This window comes from Acomys russatus, chromosome 28 (genome assembly GCF_903995435.1).
Source record: "Acomys russatus chromosome 28, mAcoRus1.1, whole genome shotgun sequence".
In the NCBI taxonomy this organism is placed as follows: Eukaryota; Metazoa; Chordata; class Mammalia; order Rodentia; family Muridae; genus Acomys; species Acomys russatus.
Genome location: NC_067164.1, coordinates 36,953,570 through 36,977,914, shown reverse-complemented (window position 1 = coordinate 36,977,914; position 24,345 = coordinate 36,953,570). Strand labels below are relative to the sequence as shown.

The 24,345-nt window shown below is 48.2% G+C and overlaps 1 protein-coding gene across 2 annotated transcripts; it reads right to left on the bottom strand.

Moving 5' to 3' along the window:
• Window positions 1–1,089: 1,089 nt before the first annotated feature.
• Pym1 (PYM homolog 1, exon junction complex associated factor) lies at window positions 1,090–15,633 on the bottom strand. Of its 2 annotated transcripts, none has more exons than XM_051170678.1 (3): window positions 15,447–15,633; window positions 2,057–2,150; window positions 1,090–1,697 (listed from the first exon to the last, which is right to left on the bottom strand). In XM_051170678.1, exons 1-3 carry the CDS (start codon window positions 15,481–15,483, stop codon window positions 1,217–1,219), a joined length of 612 nt encoding a protein of 203 aa, XP_051026635.1. In that variant the 5' UTR covers window positions 15,484–15,633; the 3' UTR covers window positions 1,090–1,216. The 2 variants fall into 2 exon arrangements, with proteins under 2 accessions (XP_051026635.1, XP_051026634.1); XM_051170677.1 differs by lacking the exon at window positions 15,447–15,633 and adding an exon at window positions 14,994–15,150.
• Window positions 15,634–24,345: the final 8,712 nt, after the last annotated feature.

Sequence of the window (24,345 nt, the reverse complement as noted above, 5' to 3'; positions counted from 1 at the left end):
CTGAGAGCCGAGCATGCTTGTGACATCTCCCCTTCTTCCCACTAGTCTATAACAAGGGTGTAGCACGGGTAAAACAAGAATTGAACAGCAGATCTTTTCCATGTGTCTTGACACCTATCATCACTTGTATCATCTTTTTTGTTTTTTGAGACAGGGTTTGTTACATTGAGCCCTGGCTGTCCTAGACTCTTTATAGACCAGACTGGCCTCAAACTCAGAGATCTGTCAGCCTCTGCCACCCAGTGCTGGGATTAAAGGCATGCACCACTACGCCTGGCCCATTGTGTCATCTTAGGCAGCATTCAGGGTGACATTTCAAGAGCTACTCTAGGCATTTACGGTAAATCACATTTTTCTAGAGAAGCAGCGAGGAAGGCACGCCAGCCTTACTGCTCTGTTTCACCAGGACATGTGCTGTGCTAAGGTCATCTACATTTCACTAGATTTCAACACTAAATTGTTTACTGAGGTCTAATTTCACCATACGTTACTTTCTCTCTGCTTGAGAGTCTTACTCTCCAGCCCGGCTGGCCTTGCAATGTTGGCAAGCCTGCCTCTGCCTCCAGAGTACTACCACAGGTGTGCACTACCACAGCCAGCTGCACTTATAACTTTAAAATGTTAAGGCCTGGGGATGTAGATCAGTGGGAAAGCTACCATGTGCAAGGCCTTGGGTTCAATTCCTTAGCACCATTAAACATTTAAGCTTAAGTGTCTTCTTTCACCAAGTTGACAGGACAAGAGTGGAGAAGAGCAGAAAGCTGACCACATGGTGTCTACTTGAATTTATTCTTACTTTCTTTAAAAAAAAAAAGGAAGAGGTTTGGGATGGGCAGGGAAGAAACTCATAAACACTGTGAACAGGAACAAGGCTCCAAGACTCGGGGTACTCCCTGTACCCTCAACCTCAGATCTCTACAGACTCCCACCCCCCGGTTTTTTTTTTTAACAAGACACCCAGATCAGCAGCAAAGGTGCCTAGGGTCACCCACTGAGAGTGTGGACACTGGGAACGGGTGGGGAAAAGTCCAAAAATAGGAGCTGAGGAGAAAAGGGAGTGAGTGAAGGGGAGCCTAGGCTGTGGGGGACGGCGTCAGGCCACAGGAGGTGGCAGTGAGCCAGTACAGGGGTGCCCCTCCTGACTGCTGTGGCCCACACTCCCTGGACCCCAGAGCACCCCATGGTTTGTTCTGCAGTCCACTCTCCTCAGGAAGCCTCACAGGCCTAGCTCCAAGTCCTCCAGCTCCTCCTCCAGGGCCCTCCTCCGGGCCAGCTTCTCCAGCTGCTCTCTGCTGGGCTGGCTGACCTCCCCCGCCTGGATGCGCTGCTGCAGCTCCTCCACCTGTCGCAGCTTCTTCCTTAGATTCTTGATCTTCTTGGCTTTCTCTGTGGTGGCAGCAGAGTCAGATCCATCAGAGGCAGCTAGAGGGGTGGCCTGGGAGCCTTGGAGAGCACTGGGCGTTTGGGCCGTGTCTCCCAGAGACACCTTATCAAGAGTCCTACTCAAAGCCTCTGCCTCTTTCTCCTGCTGCTGCCTCCTCCTCTCCTTCCTCTTCAGGTTGCGTTTGGCTGTCTTGGAGAGGCCTGCTTCACCACCTTCGGGTCTGGATGGGGTGACGGGGGTGGTGGCCTCAGGGCTCAGCCCTGGGGGGAGTTCTGGTTTACTCTTGAAAAACTTGACATACTTGTTTTCATAGCTGCAGGAAACAGAGATGCTCAAGCTTCAGGGTGCAGCCTAACTCCCTCCCATCTCACTGCCTTCCCACTACAGTCCCACTTTCTGTGCCTCAGGTTCCCTGGTCTGTAGGAAAGTTCTAGAATCAAAGCTCTGGGTCTCTGATTGCTGTCTAGAGAGCCTGAAGAATAGCGGTCAAAAGAACAAGACTAGTTGGGGAGCCCTCACTCACCCCTCAATCCCAGCTCCTTCCTCTCCTGAGGCCGTTGTCCCGCCTTCCACTTCTCTCGGGCTCAGGCGAGTCCTCCCTGAACTCAAAGGCACATATGCTATACTGTGTAGGGACCCCACTACATCCCCTTGTTAAACCTAGCCACGCACACTGGGACCTCCTCTTGGGGCACGTATCCTTCTTTGACCCTCCGTTGCTTGCGCCAGGTCCCGTCGGGTCTCTGTGTTGAGGCAATGTACTTGCCTGAAATGACAGAAATTAAGTTGAATTTAGTCTCTCATTTTCAAACATTTTCCAAGATGAGAAAAGTGTTTATAAATGCGCACCACTCCCCCAGCACCATCTGTCCACCTGATGGAAGGTTAGGGCTCACTATGTAGACCAAGCAGGCCTTCTACTTGCAGTTTCCCCCTCCAGCTCCTGAGCACCAAGATTATAGGAGTGCAACCCCACTCAGCTGAAGCATTTCTCGTATCAACTCTCACTCTTGTCACTACTAACATACTGTCCTCCCACAGAGCATCTTCTTCTAAGTAACATACATAGACAGACCAGGTAGAGATGGCATTCTTAGAAAGTACAAGGCAAAGGGAATATCAAAAGCAGGAAATACATAGACTATAAAGGACCAAAGCACAAACTACAGAGAGAAAAGGACATTTAGATAGACTTTGAAAAACCAAAACCTTTAGGAAAACAGATTACAAAGGCATCGAAACACATGGATGTAAAAGACACTTGCTCGTGCAGTGTTTTTTATGGTTACGTAGTGTATGCGTCTCCATGTGAGTATATGCACGTCTCTGTAGGGTCCAAAAGAGGAGTGTTGGATTATCTGGAGCCAAAGTTACAGATAGCTATGAACTAACTGCTTGGTGTGGGTCTCAGAACTGAACTCAGGGCCTCTGGAAGAGCAGCGAGTGCTCTTAACAATGCCACCATCTCTCCAGCTCCCATGCATTTAAGTCAGCCAAAAGCTGACAGCACTCTAAAGGGCCAACAACAGATGGTCTCAGTTCAGACATACAGTGCAACACCATGCTGCTATTAGGAAGAAAGTTAGCCCAGTGTGGTAGCACAAGCCTTCAATCCCAGAGCTTGGGAGGCACAGGCAGGTGGAGCTCTATGAGTTTGAGCCCAGCCTGGTCTACAAACGAAGTTCAGGACAGCCAGGGCTACACAGAGAAACCCTGTCTCAGGAAAAAAAAAAAAGAAAAAAAGAAAGAAAGAAAAAAAGAAGAAAAAGCTAGATATTAATGGACAAAGTGTTCGTAAAATTTAGAGCGAAAAAGCAAGCTGGAGGGCCTGGAAGCTCTGGTTCACACTCATAACCCCAGCATACACTAAGCTGAAGTAGGAGCGAGTTCAAGGCCAGCCCAAACCACACAGTAAGTTTAAACACAGCCCAGGATGCAAGAGAAAAATGTCAAAAACAAAAGTCAAGTGTAGGCTGTATGTAACTTTCAAAGTTAAGCTAAAGACCCATTTGCATCCTTACTTTGTTATAGTATGTATTTCTTTGTGCAATAGGAAGAAATCATTTTCATTTCCTCCAAAGTCGTATTTTTATTCTTTGTACCTGTGTGGGTGGGCACAGGAGCGCAGGTACTGGTGGGGGCCAGAAGAGGGCGTCAGATCCCTTGGAGCTCAAGTTAACAGGCACTTGTGAGCCTCTCCATGTGGGTGCTGGGAAGCCAGGTCCTCTGGAAGAGCAACATGGGCTCTCCTGCTGAGCCAAGCCATATGCCTAGCTCCTAGAAAAGTCTTTTTTTTTTCCCCTTTTTTCCTTTTCAGGGCAGGGTTTCTCTGTGTAGCCTTCACTGTCCTGGAATCACTGTAGACCAGGCTGGCCTGGAACTCACAGTGATCTTTATGCCTCTGCCTCCTGAGTGCTGGGATTACAGATGTGTGTCACCACACCTGGTCTAGAAAAGTCTTAAGTACTAGGAAGCTGTCAGTCAGCTCACTGTAGAAGACAACAGCTTTTCAAATGTTTCACTTAAAAAGATTTTAATTTTATTATTAGCAATAAATATTGAACATTGTTTTCCTTGAAAAACAGGCTTGTTTGTTTTAGTTTCTTTTTGGTTTTCTGAGAGTTTCTCTATGTAGCTCTTACTGTCCTGGAACTCACTCTGTAGACCAGGCTGGCCTTGAACTTCAGAGATCCACCTGCCTTGGTCTCCAACGTGTCCTGAGTGCTGGATTAAAGGTGGGCACCACTGTATCCTGCTGGCAGAATGATGGGTTTATTCTTTTTCAGGAAAATGACTGGCAGGTGTCATGGTTTCTATAATCTGAGGCTCAAGGAGCAGGGTGTCCCATGAAAAGAGAGCCTGTTCAGCTTGCAACTCCACAGCTGTCCTCCAGACGCCAACCTTGCTGTAGGGTGGCAGGGTGGTCCAGCCGCTCCCCTTTCAGTTATGCACTCAAGGCCGGTTAATAGCACACAGCACTTTCAACACGTAACCAAGCCTTCCAAAGGGGGATGCACCATCTACTGCACGTGGCCAGAGCTCAGCGGCTTTACCCACATCAGTATAAATGCCAGCCCAGCAGAAAGGGCAAAGAAATAATAATAGTATCATGAAAGGGCCTCGGGAATCCCAAGGATCCTGGACACCTCAGAAGCAGTGTGGTGTTGTCCGTCCCATTTTTGTTGAGACAAAAGGAGAACTTAATGGTCTATGCAGTCCGTGCTGAGGGACAAAGAGGAAAATGTGAAGTAACAATGCTGCAATGCTTGTTACTTTAGGAAGGATATGTGGAGGACATAACAGAGATCAGTTCTATTTATTTATTTATTTATTTATCTATTTATTTATCCACACCACCCAGATACAGCATTCCTCTGTGTACTCCTGGCTGTCCTCCAACTCACTCTGTAGACCAGGCTGGCCTCAAACTCAAACTCAGAGATCTGCCTACCTCTGCCTCAGAGTACTTTGATGAAAGGGTGTGTCACCACAGCTGGAAATCACAAATTTTTCATTCATGCTTTCTTTTTTGGTTTTTCGAGACAGGGTCTCTCTGTGTAGCCTTGGCTGTCCTGAACTCACTTTGTAGACCAGGCTGGCCTTGAACTCACAGAGATCTTCCTGTCTCTGCCTCCCAAGTGCTGGGATTAAAGGCGTGTGCCACTACCGCCCAGGTCTTTTTTCTTAGTTTTTAACAATTTATTTATTATGAATACGGTGCTCTGCCTGCATGTGCTCCTGCATGCCAGAAGAGGGCTTTAGGTCACATTATAGACAGATTGCTGGAAATTGAACTCAGGACCTTCAGGAGAGCAGGCAGTGCTCTTAACCTTTGTGCCATCTCTCCAGCCCAGAAATCGATTCTTTAATAAAAGGACTGGAGATGTAGCTCATTGCTCAGTACTTGTTTAGCACCCCCAGCACCACATAAACTGGCATGATCATAATCCTGAAACTTTTATTGTCACTTGTGTATGTGTATGAATGCAGATATGTGCTGGAGTTGCAGGCAGCTGTCAGACACCTGACTTGAGTTCATCTCTCTCCCGCCCCCTATAATCCCAGAACTTAAAAGCAAGCAGAGAGCTAATGAGAGCAGTCTTTTTTAATTAAGAAATTATTATTGTGGAGTATGCACATACACACAAAGCACAATGCCCAGGCAGAAATGGAGAAGTCCGTTCCATCTTTCCATCTTTTCATGAGCTCCAGGTGTCAAACTCAGGCTCTCAGGTTTGCACAAGCACACACCGCTGAGCTCAGGAATTACTCCTACTTAGAAAGACCCAGATATTATATAAAAGTAAGTTTTAAAATATCTAGATATAAAAGTAGGGCGTGGTGGCACAGGCCTTTAATCCCAGCACTCGGGAGGCAGAGTCAGATGGATTGCTGTGAGTTCGAGGCCAGTCTGGACTACAGAATGAGTCGAGGACAGCCAGAGAAACCCTGTCTCGAAAAACAAAACAAAAATCAAACAAACGAAAAAACCCACCAGGAAGAAGAATGTAGACTGAGAGGGTGGAGATGTAATTTAGAGGCTCAGAGCCTCTGCTGTTCTTGTAGAGGCCCCAGGTTTGACTCCCAGCACCCACATGGAGGCTCACATCATCTGTAACTCAAGTTCCGGGGGATCTAACACCATCTTCTGATTTCCACAGGCACCAGGCACATGCACAGTACACAGGTACACATACATGTAAACAAAACATTCATACACACAAAATAAATAAATCTGGCCAGCTAAGGAGTGTACTGGTGCAGGTGAGAGGATATGCGGACTGCAAATGCCAGTCCAGGACCTTACCATCTGGCATATGGCATGCATCAAGAAATAGCTGTGGCTGGGCACGGTGGCAGCGCACGCCTTTAATCCCAGCATTCGGGAGGCAGAAGCAGAGGCAGGCGGATCTCTGTGAGTTCGAGGTCAGCCTGGTCTACTAAGAGAGCCTGGACAACCAAGGCTACACAGAGAAACCATCTTGAAAAACAAAACAAAAAGAGACAGAGACACAGCTGTAAAATGATCCTTTACTGAAAAGGCTGTTTTAGGGCCTTGGGTAGGTGAATAAATCCATCAACTAATAGAGTATCTAAGTCAATCTGGAATGACAGGGCAACTTGAAAACACACAAATCAAACAGGCAGGCAACGGTGACGCACACCTTTAATAGGCCAGCCTGCTCTACAGAGTTCCAGGACAGCCAAGGATATACACAGAGAATCCCTGTCTTGAAAACCTTAAAAAAAAAAAAAAAGATTTGCATCTCTGGGACCTGCTGCATGGAAAGAGATCTAGGTCACAATCTGAGCTTTGGAGGATCAGAACTAACAATTCTAAGACCTGGGGACAATTTCTTTTTCCTTTTTAATGTTTTTTTTTCTGTTGCTATTACTATTAAAAGTTTTTTATTATTTTTGATTTTGTGAAGGTGCGTGTCTGCATGCAGTTATAACACATGAGTGCTGGCGCCCACAGAGACTGGAAGCACTGGGTTTTCCTGGAGCTGGAGTTAGAGACTGTTCCGAGCTGTCTGATGTGGGAGCTGGGAACCAAACTCAGGTCGTCTGGAAGAGCAGCCAGTGCTGTTAGCTGTATTATTTCTAACTGTGGGTACGTGCACATGAGCACAGGTACCTGTAGAGGCCCAAGGTGTCAAACCCCTGAATGGTGGGAATTGAACCTGGTCCTCTGAAGGACCAGTATGTCTTAGCCACTCTGCAGCCACCTCTCCAGACCCTGGAGACAATCTCTAAGAAAGAAAAAAATAGAACCAGTGAGATGGCTGGGCGGCTACAGCTGCTTGCTGGATCTGACCATGTTTGACCTGAGTACATACAGTGGAAGGAGAAAACTGATTCCTGTAAGCTGAGCTCTCATCTCCACAAACACACAGTGGCAAGTCTTCCCCAAACAGATAGATGATAGATAGATAGATAGATAGATAGATAGATAGAGAAATAAATAGTTGTAAAAAGATTAAAAATATATATAAAAATAGAGTATCCAGGTTAAATGATCATTATTATTGCTGCTCTCAAGAAGGAAAAGTAACAATACTGGCAGAGAAAACTTGAAGAAAGGCAGGACTATGCTATAGAAAACAAGTCTGAAGTTACAGTAGGCGCTAAAACATGTTAATACTATTTTAGAAGGACAAGTGTTTAATACTATTAAACACTACGAGAACGCCTGTAATCCCAGCAGTTGGGAGGCAGGGGCAGGTGGATTGCTGTGAGTTCCAGGCCAACCTGGTCTACAAAGTAAGTTCCAGGACAGCCAAGGAGTGTTCCACAGAGAAATTATATCTTGAAAAACAGAAAAAAGAAAACAGTTTTTGCTAATGTGAAACCTTATTTATCTTCTAAGAATAAAGCCTCAAAACGTATAGTGGTCAGAAGTTAGATTATACGTGAATTAAATATGATAAGCATATTTTGATAACCCTATGAGAAAACTGTTAAGCTAAGTACTACAGGATTATCAAGATGAGCAAGATGTCCTTAGTTTGAATAATCTACAGTCTAAGTGGAAGAGGCTGAGGCAAGAGCTACATATCAAACTCTCTCCCATTACACACACACACACACAGACACACACACACACACAGACACACACACACACACGATGTCGATGTAGCTGAGATGGTGGAATGCTTGCCTTAAATTTCCAGGTTTAAGCACCAGCACTGCAGAAACTGGGCATGGCAATGCTTGCCTATGATCCTACCATTCAAGTGTGCTAGAGGCGAGAGGATCAGGAGCTGAAGGCTCTGAACTCTAAGCTGTAGCGCCGTTGCTGTACATTGAGCCTGGCAAGGTGGTCAGCAGGTAAAGGTGCTCTGGCCGAGCCGGACACGTGGTGGAAAGAACTGGCTGCTTTAAGTTGTCTTTTGATGTACGTGAGATGATGCTCACATAGATCCAAATAAATACAGATAAATAAACGTAGTACAACAAAGTTCAAATTTATCACTAAAATTTTAAAAAGTAGTGGCCGGGCTGGGCGTGGTGGCGCATGCCTTTAATCCCAGCACTTGGGAGGCAGAGGCAGGCTGTGAGTTCGAGGCCAGCCTGGTCTACAAAGTTAGTCCAGGATGGCCAAGGCTACACAGAGAAGCCCTGTCTCGAAAAACCCAAAAACAAAAAGTAGGGGCCGGGGAGATGGCTCAGTTGGCAAAGCACTTACTATACAAGCAGACGAATCTGAGCTCCACCCTAGAATGCATGCGTGGCATGGTGGGCCATGCTTGCAATCACAGAGCTATGGAGACAGATAGGACAGACTACAGCCAGCCTAGTGGTACAGTGAGCTACAAATTGAGAGAAAGACTGGTCTTTGAAAAACAAGCGGAGCTGGGTGTGGTGGAGCACACCTTTACTCCTAATTGGGAGGCAGAGGCAGAAAGAGCTCTGTGGGTTTGAGGCCGGTCTGGTTTACTAGTGAGTCCCAGGCCATCCAGCCTACTTAGTGAGAAGTTATCTTAAAAAAAAAAAAAAAAAAAAGGTACGGGTGGGGAGTGGAGGCTTGTTCAAGAGAAGATACCCAAGTTAAACTGCCTCAGCCTTTACAGACACACACACACACACACACACACACACACACACACACACACCACAAAGAGACATACAGTAAAAAAAATAAACTCACATATGCCAGGTAAAAGCTTTGTATGAAGCAAGGAAGCGAACAGTCCTATCATCATGTCACTTACAACACCCCAAAGGCCTGTTAAACAAAGCACTGCTTGTGCTCACTTTGGCAGGACATTCATATAAACATCAACATGGCATCTGGACAAGGATGCAAATTCACAAAGCACTTCACAGTTAAAAATAAGGTGGGGTCTTACTGGAGAGATGGCCCAGTTAAGAGCACGTGCTGCTCTAGCAGAGGACCCAAGTTCAGTGTCCAGCAGCCACAACCACCCATAAACCCAGTTCCACGCCACACAGTGGCATACATAAATGCTTACAAGAAAAGCATTCATACACCAGGCGTGGTGGCGCACGCTTTTAATCCCAGCACTTGAGAGGCAGAGGCAGACAGATCTCTGTGAGTTCGAGGCCAGCCTGGTCTACAGGGGAGTCCAGGACAGCTAGGACTACACAGAGAAACCCTGTCTCAAAAAAAGAAAAAGAAAAAACAAACAAACCAAAACTCCTTCCGACAGGTATCTGGGTACTATGCATGGGTGGGAGGGAGCCACTGTTGTCTTATGTACCTTGTAGAGTCTTTCTCCACAGTTCTGTTGTCTTCCTCCAAAAAATACCTAACCTAAGCTGCTCTCTTTTTTTTGCTTTTCAAGACAGGGTTTCTCTGTGTAGCCCTGGCTTTCCTGGACTCACTCTGTAGAGCAGGTGGCCTCAAACTCAAAGCAATCCGCCTGCCTCTGCCTCCCGAGTGCTGGGATTAAAGGCTTGTGCCACTGCACCCTGTGACAGAAACAAGGAGCACCTACGGAGGATGAGCGACACCTGGCGTCCCAGCTCTCAGGAGGCTGAGGAAAGCTGGGTCCAGAGCTCAAGATCTGAGTCACAAAGTGAGCTCCAGACAAACCTGCAGTGAGTGAGAGAGAGAGAGACAGAGAGAGAGAACGCATGTCTACACACAGGAAGAAACACAGAGGACGGACAATAAAAGGGTAGTCTTCAGAATACATCTCTAGCACTGCTGAGAACTGCTGGGGGTGGCTCTGGGTAAGCTGAGTTAAAACCCTCAGTACCACTTGGCTGGAGAATTGGTTCAGAAGTTAGGATCACTTGCTGCTCTTACAGAGGACCCAGTAGCAGCTAACAACAGTCTCACCCTTCTACTACAGGCACCAAGCACGTTCATAAACACATATAATAATGTTAAAAGAGTCACCACCAAGCAAGTGAAGCCATCTGCACCTGTGACCCACGAGCACATGGGCTCAAACAAGACCAATGTGGCTCGCTCCAAGCTCAGTGAGACCTCAAACAGGCCGCCAGGTGGCCTGATCTGGCCTCTGAAATCATGAATGAGCACACATGTACGTATATACCTACACACTCGCCCCTGTACACCCCCCTCAAAAAAACCATCAAGGTGACAGGGCATGTAAAAAGAGAGAAACTGTTATTAAGGAGACAAGAAACCTGCATGATATGATGTGCCAGATGAGATCCTGGATCAAAAAAACATTAGAAAGTTTCTTTAAAAAAAAAAAAAAAGAGGGGCTGGAGAGACGGCTCAGAGGTTAAGTGCACTGGCTGCTCTTCCAAAGGTCCTGAGTTCAATTCCCAGCAACCACATGGTGGCTCACAACCACCTATACTGAGATCTTCTGGTGTGGAAGTATACACGCAGGCAAAACATTATAAACATAACAAATAAATAAATCTTTTTAAAAAATGAAAGAAAGAAAAAAGAAAGTTTCTTTCTTTTTTATTTTTTGAGACAGGGTCTCCATATGTAGCTCTGGCTATCCTGGAACTCACTATGTAGATAAGACTGTCTCTACCTTCCAAGTGCTGGGATTAAAGACATGGGCCACCCATCTCCAGTTTAAGGAAGTTTCAGTAATTTGTTTGCTTGTTTTTTGAGACAAGATCTATGTAACCCAGGCTGGCCTTTAACTCACCATGTAACCCAGGCTGGCCTCAAACTGCAGGAATTCTGTGTCTGCTTCCCACCATGCCTGGCCTGAATAACATATGACTTTAATTAATATTAACATTCTACACAGTTCAGTTAACAGTAAGAAATGCACTTTATCAATATAAAATGCTAATAAAAAGGAAAGGCACAAGGTATATAGGAATTCTTTGAACCGTTTTTTGTTTTTTGTTTTTTTTTGAGACAGGTTTTCTCTGTGTAGCCTTGGCTGACCTGGACTCACTCTGTAGACCAGGCTAGCCTCAAACTCACAGAGATCGGCCTGCCTCTGCCTCCCGAGTGCTGGGATTAAAGGCGTGCACCACCACCCAGCTGAACCATTTTCTTAATTGCTCTAAAAATCCTGAAAAAAAAAATCTTGAAACTTCTGAAAAACCAAGTCTATACCATCTCATTATGCAGAATAAATAAAATCTAATCAAAGTTTTAAAAGAGAGAGAACAGGTTGCTCTAGAGTTGGCAAAAAAAAAAAAAAAAAAAAAAAAAAAAAAAAAAGTGCCTATAACAGAAATAACGATGGAAAGATTAGAAGAGATGAATTTCAAATGTGACAGTACACCCCCCCAAAAAGCTAGACCTTCAGCATTAGGAAACAAAAGGCAGCAGTACCTCAGCAGGGAAGACAGTGCTAAGAATGGGGCTACAGTTACGCAGCAGACTCAGCAGCCAGGCAGGTAAGACCTGAGTCTCAATGGGGTTCAGTGGCCCCAGGCCTGCGACCCCAGTGCCCCAGAGGCTGGAGCAGACTGAGGGCACACTGGGCTGGCTACACAGGGAAACCTGATGGAAGGCAGGAGTAGGGCAGGAAGGAGGGGAGGAAAGGAGAGTGACAGAGAGCTGGCTGTGACTCGGAGAGAAACAAATGATAGGCGTTTTGTTTTCAGTGAAATGGAAGTAAAGGGAGAATTAAAGGCATAGTGACAGAGGTCGGGGAAAGTGGTGGAAAAGCCACGGGAGAATCTAGGACACCGAGGAGCAGGAACTGGCAAAGCTGTGATACTGATGGAAGTGGCGCTGTACGCAAACGCCTAACTTCTGAGTTTTTTCTTTTCTAGCAATAACTTAACAGTCTAAAATCAGAAACCAAAGGAGTAGATGGATGTCATCCAAGACCAAGACAGCCAGGTGAGTTACTGTCTGTGACACAGGCTTAGGAGGTGGGGCCAGGAAGAACAGTCCAAGGCAAACCTGAACTGCAAGAGACAGCCTCCAAAAGCCAAAAACTAAACAAACAGAAATGATAAAAGAGGAGGCTGGGGGACCCGGCTCACAGGGTGAAGTACTTGCCACACTAATATAAGGACCAGAACTCAGATGGCAGCATCCACGTACATGCTGTGAAGCGTGGCATGACTAAAATCCCAGCACTTGGGGGGAGGCAGACAGGATCCCAGACTAGCCGATTTGCCAAACCCTGTGCTCCAGTGAAAGATCCTGCCAGATGTCACGTGCAGAGGGATCCAGGAGGACACCTGACGGCAACAGCTGGTCTCCACATCCCGCACATGCACGTGCTCACATTCCCACACACACTGAACCAGAAAGACTAAGGAGGGCAAAAGGCTGCCTGTGTGGATTGGAGACGATCAAAGTGGTGACTGGGAAGGTAGCTAAGGTGAAGGGGAATACCTGAAAGGAAAGGAGTGTGTCACAGGTGAGAAAGGAGTGTCACAGGTGAGGTCCAGGCTGTAGGGATCCTGAGGGGTAGCTGAAAATACAAAGGTATGTCAATGATCTGGTGCTTAGGAACCTGGAGTTCAGAGTTTCCCAAGGCGCTAGAGACAGAATAACAACAACAAAAATAAGCACAAAAGGACCCGAGAGATGGCTCAGGGAGTGAGAGTGGCAACTGCAATGGAGCAAGGCTTGCATTTGACCCCCAGCACTGCACAGTGGTTTACAACTGTGACTCCAGCCCCAGATCTGATACTTCTGCTCCTGTGGTCACCAACCACACAAGTGATGCACAGACATACACACAGGCAAAACACTCACACTTAAAATAAGTCTTAAAAAAAAAATTGTGAGCAGTAGATGGGAACTTCATAGGAAGGACTATAATTGCAAGACCCTTGAAGATTAGAAAGCAAAAGAGCAGCTTATTTCTTTTTTCTTCTGCATAGTCAAAAAGGACAGAAAGAAAATACCTCTGATTCAGGGGCCAGATGGGAAGTGTGGATTAAAAAGAATAATAATAGATGCATTAAAAGAAGCAAAACGGAACTGGGCATGGTGGCACACGCCTGTAACCCCACCACTCGGAAGGCAGAGGCAGGAGGATCGCTGTGAGTTCAAGGTCAGCCTGGTCTACAAAGTTAATCCAGGACAGCCAAGGCTACACAGAGAGACCCTGTCTCCAAACAAACAAAAACAAAACACAAAACAAAAAGAGCTGTGAATTGCCTGTCATGGCAATGACACCTTTAATCCCACCGTGTGGGAGGTAGAGGCAGGTAGACATCTATCTTCAAGGCCAGCCTGGTCTACACAGTGGGCTCCAGGCCAGCCAGGGAGCCAGTGAGACCATGTCTAGGTGGGGCAGGAGGGCGTTAAAGAAAGAAGTTGCTATTTAAAGGTTGGGTACAGTAGTGCATGCCTTTGGTCCCAGCACACGAGAGGCAGAGGCAGACATATCTCTCTGTGTTTAAGACAAGTTTCCTCAATATGGGGAGCTCTAGGCCAGTCAGGGGTACATAAAGAGACCTTTATGTACCTTTATGTCTTTTAAAAGAAAAAAAGTTGCCGGGTGTGGTGGCACACGCCTTTACTCCCAGCACTTGGAAGGCAGAGGCAGGTGGATCACGCTGTGAGTTCGAGGCCAGCCTGGTCTAAAAGCTACTCCAGGACAGCCAAGGTTAACACAGAGAGAGACCTTCCTTGTCTAGGGAAGGGGGCTGGGAGTTGCCAGTTAAAGACCTACTGAGTAAGAACATAAGGAAGCATTGCTCTAAGATTCTGAAAGGCAGTAGCAGACCAAGCTGTCAGCGAGACCGTAAGGTAGGAAGCCTACCTACAGGGGACAGGTAAAGCAAACCAAGAAGCGCATATGGCAAAACACACCACGCACTACTGCACTCACAGGACCACCTCTACGGAACGCTAGTCAGCGACTGCTACAACGAAGAATGCAAAAACAGTCACCAGGTGCTTGCACTGCTTTTTACATACGTCTTTCATATATCTGTTTGATCATCCCGAAGTCAACTTTGCTATTCTGCACATCATTCTACAGACAAGACAATCAGAAACAAGACGCAGAAAACGGATTCTCAGTTTCACAAATAGCAGACAGCTCGACTGAGAGATTCTACCCACGTTGTAAGAAATAACGAGGCTCTATTAACTGGCAAAGATGTTGAGAGAAAGGCCAGTCGAGACTTTTCCTGTTTGCTCTCTCCCACTTTAGAAGGAAAACCCCATCAATGAGATAAGTTGAGTTGAAAGTTAAATCCGTCTCCCCTACACACCTCTGGACTTCAGTGACCCTCCAACAAATACAGACAAGGCAAAGGGTGAGGAAAGTACTATGTAGCAATGAGATCTTCGACAGACACAGCTTGCAGAAAAAGAATGAAAAACGGGGTAGGGTAGAGAGCAGGCATTAACAGTGAGAGATGGGGGAGGGGGCGAGGAGGGTTGGAATTGGAGGGAACTGACAGCGCAGGAGCCCCTAATGCTGGAAAACCCTGATAAGGTATACGTCTCCAACAGCCGAGGCTCCTAAGGGTCCCGGAGCAGGGGACACTGAAGGACCCCCAGGATTTGGGAGACCGGAAGCACAGATCCCCCCCAAAGGAGAGACCAGAAGGGGGCGCAGGTGATAACCCACGGGAATGAATGGGGAAGGCGGTACGGGGGCGTGGCAAAGGAGGGGCCCCGGGATGGGCGTGGCACAAACCCCTCTCCAAGTCCGAACCCCTAACCCACGAGTCCGGGGAGAAGCGGCTCCGCGATTCCCGCACTCACCGCCGGTCTCGTCAGTTACATAGGGAGTCGCCATCTTGAGAACCCGAACCACTTCCGGCGTGAGCGGGCTGGGGTCCCGCCCCCTCCCCACCGGAAGTGGAGCCCTCATCACAGCAAGCCACCATTTTAGTCTTAAAGAGAGACTGCACCATTTCATTGACCCGGGAGGCGGAAAAGGGAGAGTAGGAGATCGTAGCAGTTTATGAAGTCGTGGGCTCTTTTTACTGAGCGCCTGGTATATATAAAACTATCCTCTGAGCTCCAAGGGAAGTTCCGCCATATGCCCTCTGCTCCCTACCCCAGACAGTTCTCGGCGGGTCTCAAGGCCTATGGGCACCCAATGGAAAAGCAGCCAAAAGAGGGAAGCACCGTGCAAGGCCCTGGCCTGCACCGAGCCCTAGGGCACCTGCTGACGTGGGTGCACGAACAAGAGGGGCGCCGCGGGCGGGTCACCTGTCCCAGTGGCCTCAGTGGTGCCGGCAGGTTCCATGGCGGAGCTGGCCGGGCGGCCCTGGGGAGTCGGCGGCGGGCGAAGCGGCTTCTGGCCGGGCCGCCCAGCACCGGATCCTCCCGGGTCAGAGGGCGCGCGGTGAGGGCCTTTGGGCGGGCCCAGGCAGTATTCTAATTAGCCGCGCCCAAGTCTCCGGATTAGTCCCGGCGACCGCGGGCAGGGCCAGTCTTCAAACCACCCGCTCTGTCCAACGAACCCTAAAGTCCTGTCCTCCCCGCTTCGGGGCTGACTACCTGCTGAACTTGTTTCCCCTTCAGCTAGTGCTGGCTGCAAGCTGCTCTCCTCCGGGGTCCGACTCTGCCCTCTTTACCCTCCAACCCCCGCGTAGCTTTTTCCTTAGCTCTTTCACCTTCCTCTGTTGCCCCATTCTGGCTTAGGTTAGTGTCCAACAGTGCTTCTCGAGTTGGGGGAAAGCGGGGAATTATTAGTGACCGACTGCCTCAGCAATAGACAAATTGTCCCACTGAAGAAGAATAAAGGAAGCCTGCTGGTGTTGGCCTGTGCCATTAATTCCAGCACCGGGGAGACAGGGGTATAGATCAAAGGCGGGTGGACATTTGAGTTCGAGGCCAGCCTAGTCTGCAGAGCGAGTTCCAGGACAGCCAGAACTACATATAGAAATCTGTCTCAGGGCTGGAGAGATGGTTCAGAGGTTAAGAGCCTGGCTGCTCTTCTAGAGGACCTGAGTTCAATTCCCAGCAACCACATGGTGGCTCATAACCATCTATAATGAGATCTAGTGCTTTTACGGTGGACACAGGCACACATGCAGGCGGGACGTTGTATACATCATAAATAAATAAATAAATAGAAAGAAAGAAAGAGAAGAACTCTGTCTCAAACAAGAAGGAGGACAGACAGACAGAAAGATTTTTAAAACTTTAAAAAGCAAGCTGCCAGGCAATGGTAGTGCACACCTTTAATCCCAGCACTCTGGGAGGCAGAAGCAGGCAGATCTCGGAGTTCAAGGACAGTCTGGTCTACAAAGCAAGCAGAGAACAGCCAAGACACAGAAAAACCCTGCCTTGAAAAATAAACAAAAAACAAGCAGGTCGTGGTGGTGCACACCTTTAATCTCAGCACTTGAGAGGTAGCAGCAGGTGGATCTCTGTTAATTGGAGGCCAGCCTGGTCTACAGAGTGAGTCCAGGACAGCCAAGGCTACACAGAGAAACCCTGTCTTGAAGAACCAAACAAACCAAACAACCAAACAAAAAAACAGGCTGAGAAAGCGTTAACTACTTTTCGGAAACCCACACTTTACTTTCCTTACAATTCCCCCAGCTCTGACTTCTCTCCTCGGGCTCCAATTAAAAGTCAAAGGCTATACCACGGGAAACCTTGTCTCGGAGGGGGAAAAAAAAAAAGTCAAAATCACTTTTAAATTATTTGCATGTATGACAAGTGTACTTTTTCTGGACTCTACAGACCAGGCTGGCCTTGAATTCACAGAAACCCACCTGCCTCTACCTCCTCAAGTGCTGGGATTACAGATGTGCGCCACAGATTGGCTGCACACATGTATACTTCTAATCACTGTGTGTGTGTGTGTGTGTGTGTGTGTTCCCCCATGCCCGTGCCTCCCCTGTATATATGGTGTACCTTATGTATATGGTGGGGGAAGGGTGCTAGGGAACGGAACCTAGAGTTCAGCTCCTCTGTGCTAGACAACCTCCCTGGCCAGTGAGCTACACCCGCAGCCCACCAGCCCATACCTGTTCCTTCATCAACTGTATTTCAGTCCTGCCCACATGGTACCCTTTCCTCAAAGAGAAAAAGGAGATGAGAGAATGGAATGGTGCCCCTAAAAATTAGTGGGGCAAATGACTCTTGGCCAGACTCTTTCAAGAGTCATGTCTTCAGCTTTCACTGAGGAGAAACACTAGTGCGACCTGTTTACTCTCTAACCCTGGACACTCCCTGTCACTGTGCCCCTCAGACATCCTGCTCTCGTGTCTGCAGGTTGGCAGGAAGTGAAACTCAGTTGTCTGTTTAGCAGACCAGCCTTGGACCCAGCCCTGGGCCCCGGATGTGTACCCCCACCCAGAGGAGGAAGAGGAGGCTGGGAAAACAGGCTTGTTTTTTCCTTTCCCTTTGTTCGTTGTGGTTTCTTTCTTTCTGACTTTTATGATGTGGTTGATTAAAGAGATGAGCACCTGGAACTATAGGCATTAGACGCCTCCTCCTTAGATGATTCTTTGCCCTTCTTCTCCTGCCCCCACCAACAACTGATTCAGAGTAGGATGAAGAGGGCAAAGATGATGGAGTCAGGCTGGTGTTCTCTTATCCTTTGTTGGAGAAATCACATTCCAACTGATGTGGGAGAGTCTTTAATTTTATGTAAGGACTGACTGGAAGAGTAATTCAGGACATAGTATTACTCAAATGGAGTCTTTTTTTTGGGGGGGGGTGATCAAGAGTTGGGGAGCTACATACATCTAGCCACATTTTTGCTTCTGCAGAACTAAGATGAGGTATAAGAAACCCACAAGAGCATGGAGAGTCGTATACACCAGTAATCTGAGCACTTAAGAGGCTGAGGCAGGATGGCAAGTTCAAGGCCAGCCTAGGCTACATACATACTGAACTCTTATCTCAGGAAAAAGAAGAAAGTTTGTTGACTGTGAACAGGGAGGCTATATAGGAAGGGGAGATAAAGCGTTGCTAACAGGGAAGAGTATGCTGTTAAAAATAAAGGCAGAGGTATGTAGAGTTCTGAGTTTGAGGCCAGCCTGGTCTACAGAGCAAGTTCCAGGACAGCCAGGGCTACACAAAGAAGCCCTATCTCAAAACAAGAAGGAGGAGGAGGAGGAGGAGGAGGAGGAGGAGGAGGAGGAGGAGGGATGGAGCACAGATTAATGGTAGAGCACTTAGGAAGTATATCCCAGGCACTGAAGTTCATCTGCACCATGATGCTGATGACGATGAAGGAGGAGAGAAAAGGAAAAAGAAACAGTGAAAGATCAAGATGTAAAAAACAAAACATGCCTGTGATCCCAGCACTCAGGAGGCAGAGGCAGGTGGATCTCTGTGAGTTCGAGGCCAGCCCTGTCTACAAAGTGAGTCCAGGACAGCCAAGGCTACACAGAGAAATCCTGTCTGGAAAAAAACTCAAAATATTAATATTAGTATTAATAATTAACAATAACAACAACATGCTTGTCTCCACACACATGAGAACTGTTTAGTTCTCTGTTTCCACTAGAGGGCCTAATGTATTCTTTTTTTTTTTTTTTTTTTTCCTCTCTGACTCTCATTGGACCCAAATATTTATATATATGAGGGTGTGTGTGTGTGCACAACACACACAGACAAACACACATTACCAACCAGCAGTCTCTCCTCGCCTTTCTACTTCCAGATGTTAAGAGTAGGCAATTCCAAGAACCCAAAGCTTTCTTAACCCACCTACTTCAGAGACCGGTAGGAGGGAGTTAGTCAGGGGTTTGGGGCGGGGCTACCAGAAAATCCCCGGTCCTTGGTGTCTTCCAACCTCACACCATCCATGCTGCCCCAAGAGTCCTGACAGCTCCAACCCGATTACAGGTAGGAGAAACTGAAACGCTCTCTCTCGAGACAGGGTTTCTCTGTGTAGTCTTGGCTGTCCTGGACTCACTTTGTAGACCAGGCTGGCCTATTACTCACAGGGATCCGCCTGCCTCTGCCTCCCGAGTGCTAGGATTAAAGGCGTGCGCCACTGCCGCCCGGCCTGAAAGGCTGTCTTAAGGCGCTACCTTTGCCCAGGCTCTTCTGTGCCATCTGCCAAGGACAGAGGGTAAAGTGCCAGGGTCGGGAGTCGGGAAAAGGTGAACACAGCCATGCTCTATGCACCTAAGCCTCCACCCTGGTCTAAAGGAAGGGATGTGGATTTCATAAGAAAGAGCTGTGTGTGCACAGACGAGTCTACAGGGGAGCTGCGGAACATGGAGGCGAGGCAGGCAACTGTCCCGGGCAGGGACAAGCCATGTGAAGCTGTGCGGAGTGGGGGATGTACCTAGGTCTCATGTTATCAAGTGTGGAATCTGGCCTTGCCCCTCTGGGTTCTCACCAATGTGGAGTCACTGAGTTGAGCAGGTGAGTCCAAAATGACGATTTGGAGACTGGAAAGGCTGACCAGTTGCTGGATAGTTCCAAACAGCACCCTGACCCCTACCTTGGCCTCCCAGGGGAGGCATGATGGGAGAGGCTGTAATTAGAAAAAAGAGAAAAATAAAAGTGGAGCTGCCCCGGGCGTGGGAAGACAGAAGCGTGGGAGTGGAGAAAGTGGCTCAAACCAGAGCCCTGGAGATCTCTGGAGGCCAGGAGCAGGTTGTGTTGGAAAGCTGGCACCCGAGGTGGTCCGGGGAGCGACGGGAGGGCAGGCTGGGTCGGGGGCGGGCAGTGTGTCGTCAGGAGCTGGGCGGCCCCGTGGCGGCCGCGTCTGCCTAGCCCGTCCCCTCCAGGCCAGCTCGGGCTCCGACGCCCCAGCCCAGAACGTGCGCTCTCCCGGGTGAGTCCCCGCGAGCCCCGCGCCACTCGCACTCTCCCGCACCGGGGCAGCAGGGCCGCGGAAGGGGCCGCCCCACCAGCTGGGCGAGGGCTGCGGCGTCCGGAGGAGGAAGCGTTGACAGCTGGAGCCGGCTGCTGCAAGGGCTTGCGCTGGGACGCCGGGGCTGCCGGGGCTGCGCAAGACCAGGGTAAGCTGCGTTACCCCAGACCTTACCCCCACCGCACCCCATCCGACCCCACCCCGCGTCCTTCTCGCTCACTCGGAGACCTGGGGAAGTTCAGCTCCAAGGGACTGGAGCTCAAGAAAGGTCCCTTTCGGAAACCCACAGTGCCACAGGGGTGAGGAAGGGTCCATCCTTGCCACACCTGTCACGGGGAAGTTTCTGAAAAGACTGCCCGGGAATCCCACTGTTCAGATTTAAATACCAGAAATGAGCCTGATTACCGAGGAAGAAAAGCAAATATTACTGGTCATATCTATACGGCCTCAGAAATGCAAGCCCACATCCCCCAACTATGTCAAGTTACTATCGTAACTTCCTCCTGTACCAGTAGCTACGACACCCTGCGCACAGGAACATAACGTGGTGCCACCATCCCCTTATCCAGGCAACACAATTATCCCCGGTGTGTGTGGTGATTTAATGAATTCCGATGCTTCAAGGAAAAAAAAAAAAAAAAAAACTAAAATAAAAACCCTTCTGGCGAGTAGCAGGGATGGATGGGGAGGAAAGAATGGACCCTCAGCCCTGGGCGAAAGGGGGCACCATCCGTGACACAGTTAAGTCCAGCTCGTTCCTTAGGCCTGCCTCCAAGACTAGAAGCGCCTGCTCTGTGAAGTACTTTTTTCCGGCCCCCCCCACCCAGGACATCCTGAATGTCCTAGAGACCAGGCTAATTCTTGAATAATGGTGAACTTGGAAGTGAGCAGTGAAGTGAAAAATTAGGCTTTAAGTGTTAGGCCAGTTGTGGAAACCTTGCCTCTTTCATAGCTGCAGTTTTAGCAGTCGGTGTTTAAAATTAGACCCAGAGGATGGGAGACAGCAAGGCTTGGTGGAGGCCCTGTGGACAGGCTGGCTAGGGGCTGGCTGTGACCAGGACGTAGGACCCTCTCCCTGGATTTCTTCCGGTCTCACCCTAAGTTGGTAGAGGTGAGTCGGGAAAGCAGGGGGAGGGAGGGGAAGGGTGAGTCACAAACAGCTGGGGGTAGGGCTACAGACCCACCCTTCCAGCCCTGCATTTGTCTGGACTAGCCCATATTATAGCCTGGGGGTTGCGATGAGGTTGAACGGCAACTGTGGACTTGCTCTAGGTCTTTATGGCCCCAGGATTCTGCACTTTGCTCCTCTCCCAGCCGCCTCTAGAAGCCCCTTGCCCAAGGCACCAACCCACAGGTGTCCCTGACTCTATAGTGTCTAGCCACCCCTTACTTGCTCAGAGGCCAACGCGCTAACCCGCAGCTGCATGTCTGTGCATGACACACGTGTTTTACTTTAGGTGGAGGTACAGTACAGAGTTTCGCCACTGGTCGTAGTCACTAGAATTTGCCAGTTCTTGGCTTAAAAGTATACTTTTTCCTATATCCGAATGTGTTTCTTTTTCTGGCTTTTTTGGAGGGAGAGGGGGACAGGGTCTCACCCAAGTTGCCTGTTCTGGCCTTGAGTTTGCTCTGTAGCCCAGACAGGCCTTAAGCTGTTGACTCCCTGCTCCCGTCTCCTGAGTGGCTGAGATGGCCTATACAGCCACACCTCGCCAGGCATAACACTGTCTTCTGCGTTTTACCTAATATACTGTTGGCTGGTGTTTATTACATTCTTATTCTGTGTTATACAGTTTGCTGTGTGTAATTATGTATGTAAACTTACTTAAGATCCACTCTGTGACTGATCAGGTACCTAATTATTGATAAGATTGGGCCATTGTGATTCGCTCAGTAACAGAAGGCTTACCTTACGTTCTTGAGATCTTAAAGGCCTGGGTTTGATTCCCAGCTTTAAAAAAACAAAAAACAAAACAAAATTAACGTGGTTCAGTGAGTAAAATGACTCATCCAAGACGTAGGATTCTAACTTGCACCTAATTCAAAAGTCCATTCTTGAGCAGGGTGTGGCAGGGCAGATGTCTATAATCCCAGCATTTAAGAGGCTGTGACCAGAGCTACATAGTGAGACTCTGGCTCAAAAACAAACAGTAAAGAGGAAAAACACTCTTAGTTTCCATTATATAGTGGCTCTCCAGGTGTAAGGCCCGGGGAGCCACAGAGGGACTGCAAAGAGCTGAGTCACTGCAAAGAGTGTTGGGAGAGACGTGTCTTGACCTCTTTCCTCTTCGTTGTCCCTTGTTTGTTCTCCCTATCACTTTCTCCCTCGGTTTCCACTTCCCAGAACTTTGGAGTCATCTACAAATCTCCAGCAGAGGTCAGAGATGCTCATTAAGCTGTTCAAGCTTATTGATATAAGGCTGTTACACATTCATTAACTCTGCTGGCAGCAGAGGATGCTTTAAAGTCACTGATGAAGGCCAGAAAGGCAAGGTCCTTTCTTCAGCTGTCACTGTCCTAAAAGACCCATTTCCAGGTTCTCAGAGAGCCCTTGGAACACAGACGTTATACTGCATAGAGCAGGACAGCAGATCTGTCACGGGCAGAGGTTTCAGAGGAGAGCTGGCACCACCAGAAAGGAAAGGGCCTTTCTTACGGCCCAAGCTGCCATCCTGTATCCTGACCAGCGCTCCCTGAACTAGTGGATAGAGATCAGGGTGTTTTGTTCTGGAGTCAGGGTCTCATGTTGTCCTCCTGGCCTTGGACTTCTGATCTTGCTGTTTCCATCCACTTCCCAGATGCTGGGACTACAGGCATGCATCATCATGCCTAGTTTATATGGTATTGGGGATTGAACTTGTGGGTGCTAAGCAGGCACTCCAGCAACTGAGCTACACCCCCAGCAAGACCAGAGTGTTTAGCCGGGCGTGGTGGCACATGCCTTTAATCCCAGCACTCGGGAGGCAGAGGCAGGCGGGTCGCTGTGAGTTCGAGGACAGCCTGGTCTACAAAAGCAAGTCCAGGACAGTCAAGGCTACACAGAGAAACCCTGTCTTTAAAAAAAAAAAAAAGTTCTGCTTGTGATGTGAAGAGGGAGCCACACTGAGATAGAACAAGAAAAGCAAAGACTCTGAGGCAGCAGGTTTACATCAGTTTACATCAGTTTCAGGTCAGCTTGGGCGAGTGAGACCCTGCCTCAAAAAGACAAAACAAAACTGGATGGAACATCAAGGAGGTTCTCCTGAAGGAGCTGGTGGTATTTTAGATGAGACAAGACGATAGCTCTGCCGGGAACCGGGGGAAGTGTCCTAATCAGGCAGAACAACAAATACCTTGGTGGTAGAGAAAGCCTTGCCGAGCTTGAGAACAGGAGGGCAGTGTGTGCCTGGGAGAGTAAAACAGACGGACACCTCACTGTGTTCAGACGCTGTCCTCGCCCATGACTTCCTTCAGTTTCAGCAGTGTCTTCCTTCTCCTCTTTTTCTCTTTCTTTTTTCCTTTTTTATTCAACTTTGTTTATTTTTAGTGTGTGTGTGTGTGTGTTTGCACACAAATGCATGCTATTTTTTGTGTGCACACCCCTGTGGCATAAGCATGTAAGTCAGGGAACAACTTGGTGGAGTTGGCTCATTTTTTTTGTTTTGTTTTGTTTTTGTTTTTCGAGACAGGATTTCTCTGTGTAGCCTTGGCTGTCCTAGACTCACTTTGTAGACCAGGCTGGCCTCGAACTCACAGAGAGATCCATCTGCCTCTGCCTCCCGAGTGCTAGGATTAAAGACATGTGTCACCACCACTCAGCTCACAGTCACTCTTACCATAGTAAGGGTTCTGGCTGTGCAACTCAGGTGGCCAGGATTGCATAGCCCCTTTACCTGCTGAACCGTCTCACCAGCCCCTCTTGGGTTTTGTTTTTCTTTTCTTTTTTTTTTTTTCTTTCTTTCTTTCTTTTCTTTCTTTTTTTTTTTTTTGTGTGTGTGTGTGTGGGTATGTGTGTGTGTGTGTGTGTGTGTGTGAGAGAAAGAGAGAGAGAGAGAGAGAGAGAGAGAGAGAGAGAGAGAGAGAGAGAGAGAGAGAGAGAGACAGGGTCTCACTATGTAGCTCTGGCTAAAGGTATGTATATGGAACTCAATATGTAGAGCAACCTACCTTCAAACTCAGAGCTCCACCTGCCTCTGCTTCCTGAGTCCTGGGATTAAAGGTGTGTGCAACCACCACTTGGCTTGTTTGAGATATTTTTAAATATGTGACTGTATTTAACTGTCCAACTGTGAAAGGCAGATACCGTTCTCCCGGTCTTGCAGGTGTGATTATTCC

Excerpts from the sequence above, each read along its gene's own strand:
- Pym1 (XM_051170677.1), bottom strand. The coding sequence starts at position 15,150 with ATGAAATGGTGCAGTCTCTCTTTAAGACTAAAATGGTGGCTTGCTGTG. Across the intron at positions 2,151-14,993 it reads TGTAACTGACGAGACCGGCG|GCAAGTACATTGCCTCAACA; the intron begins GTGAGTGCGGGA and ends CTGTCATTTCAG. Across the intron at positions 1,698-2,056 it reads CCCCAAGAGGAGGTCCCAGT|CTATGAAAACAAGTATGTCA; the intron begins GTGCGTGGCTAG and ends TGTTTCCTGCAG.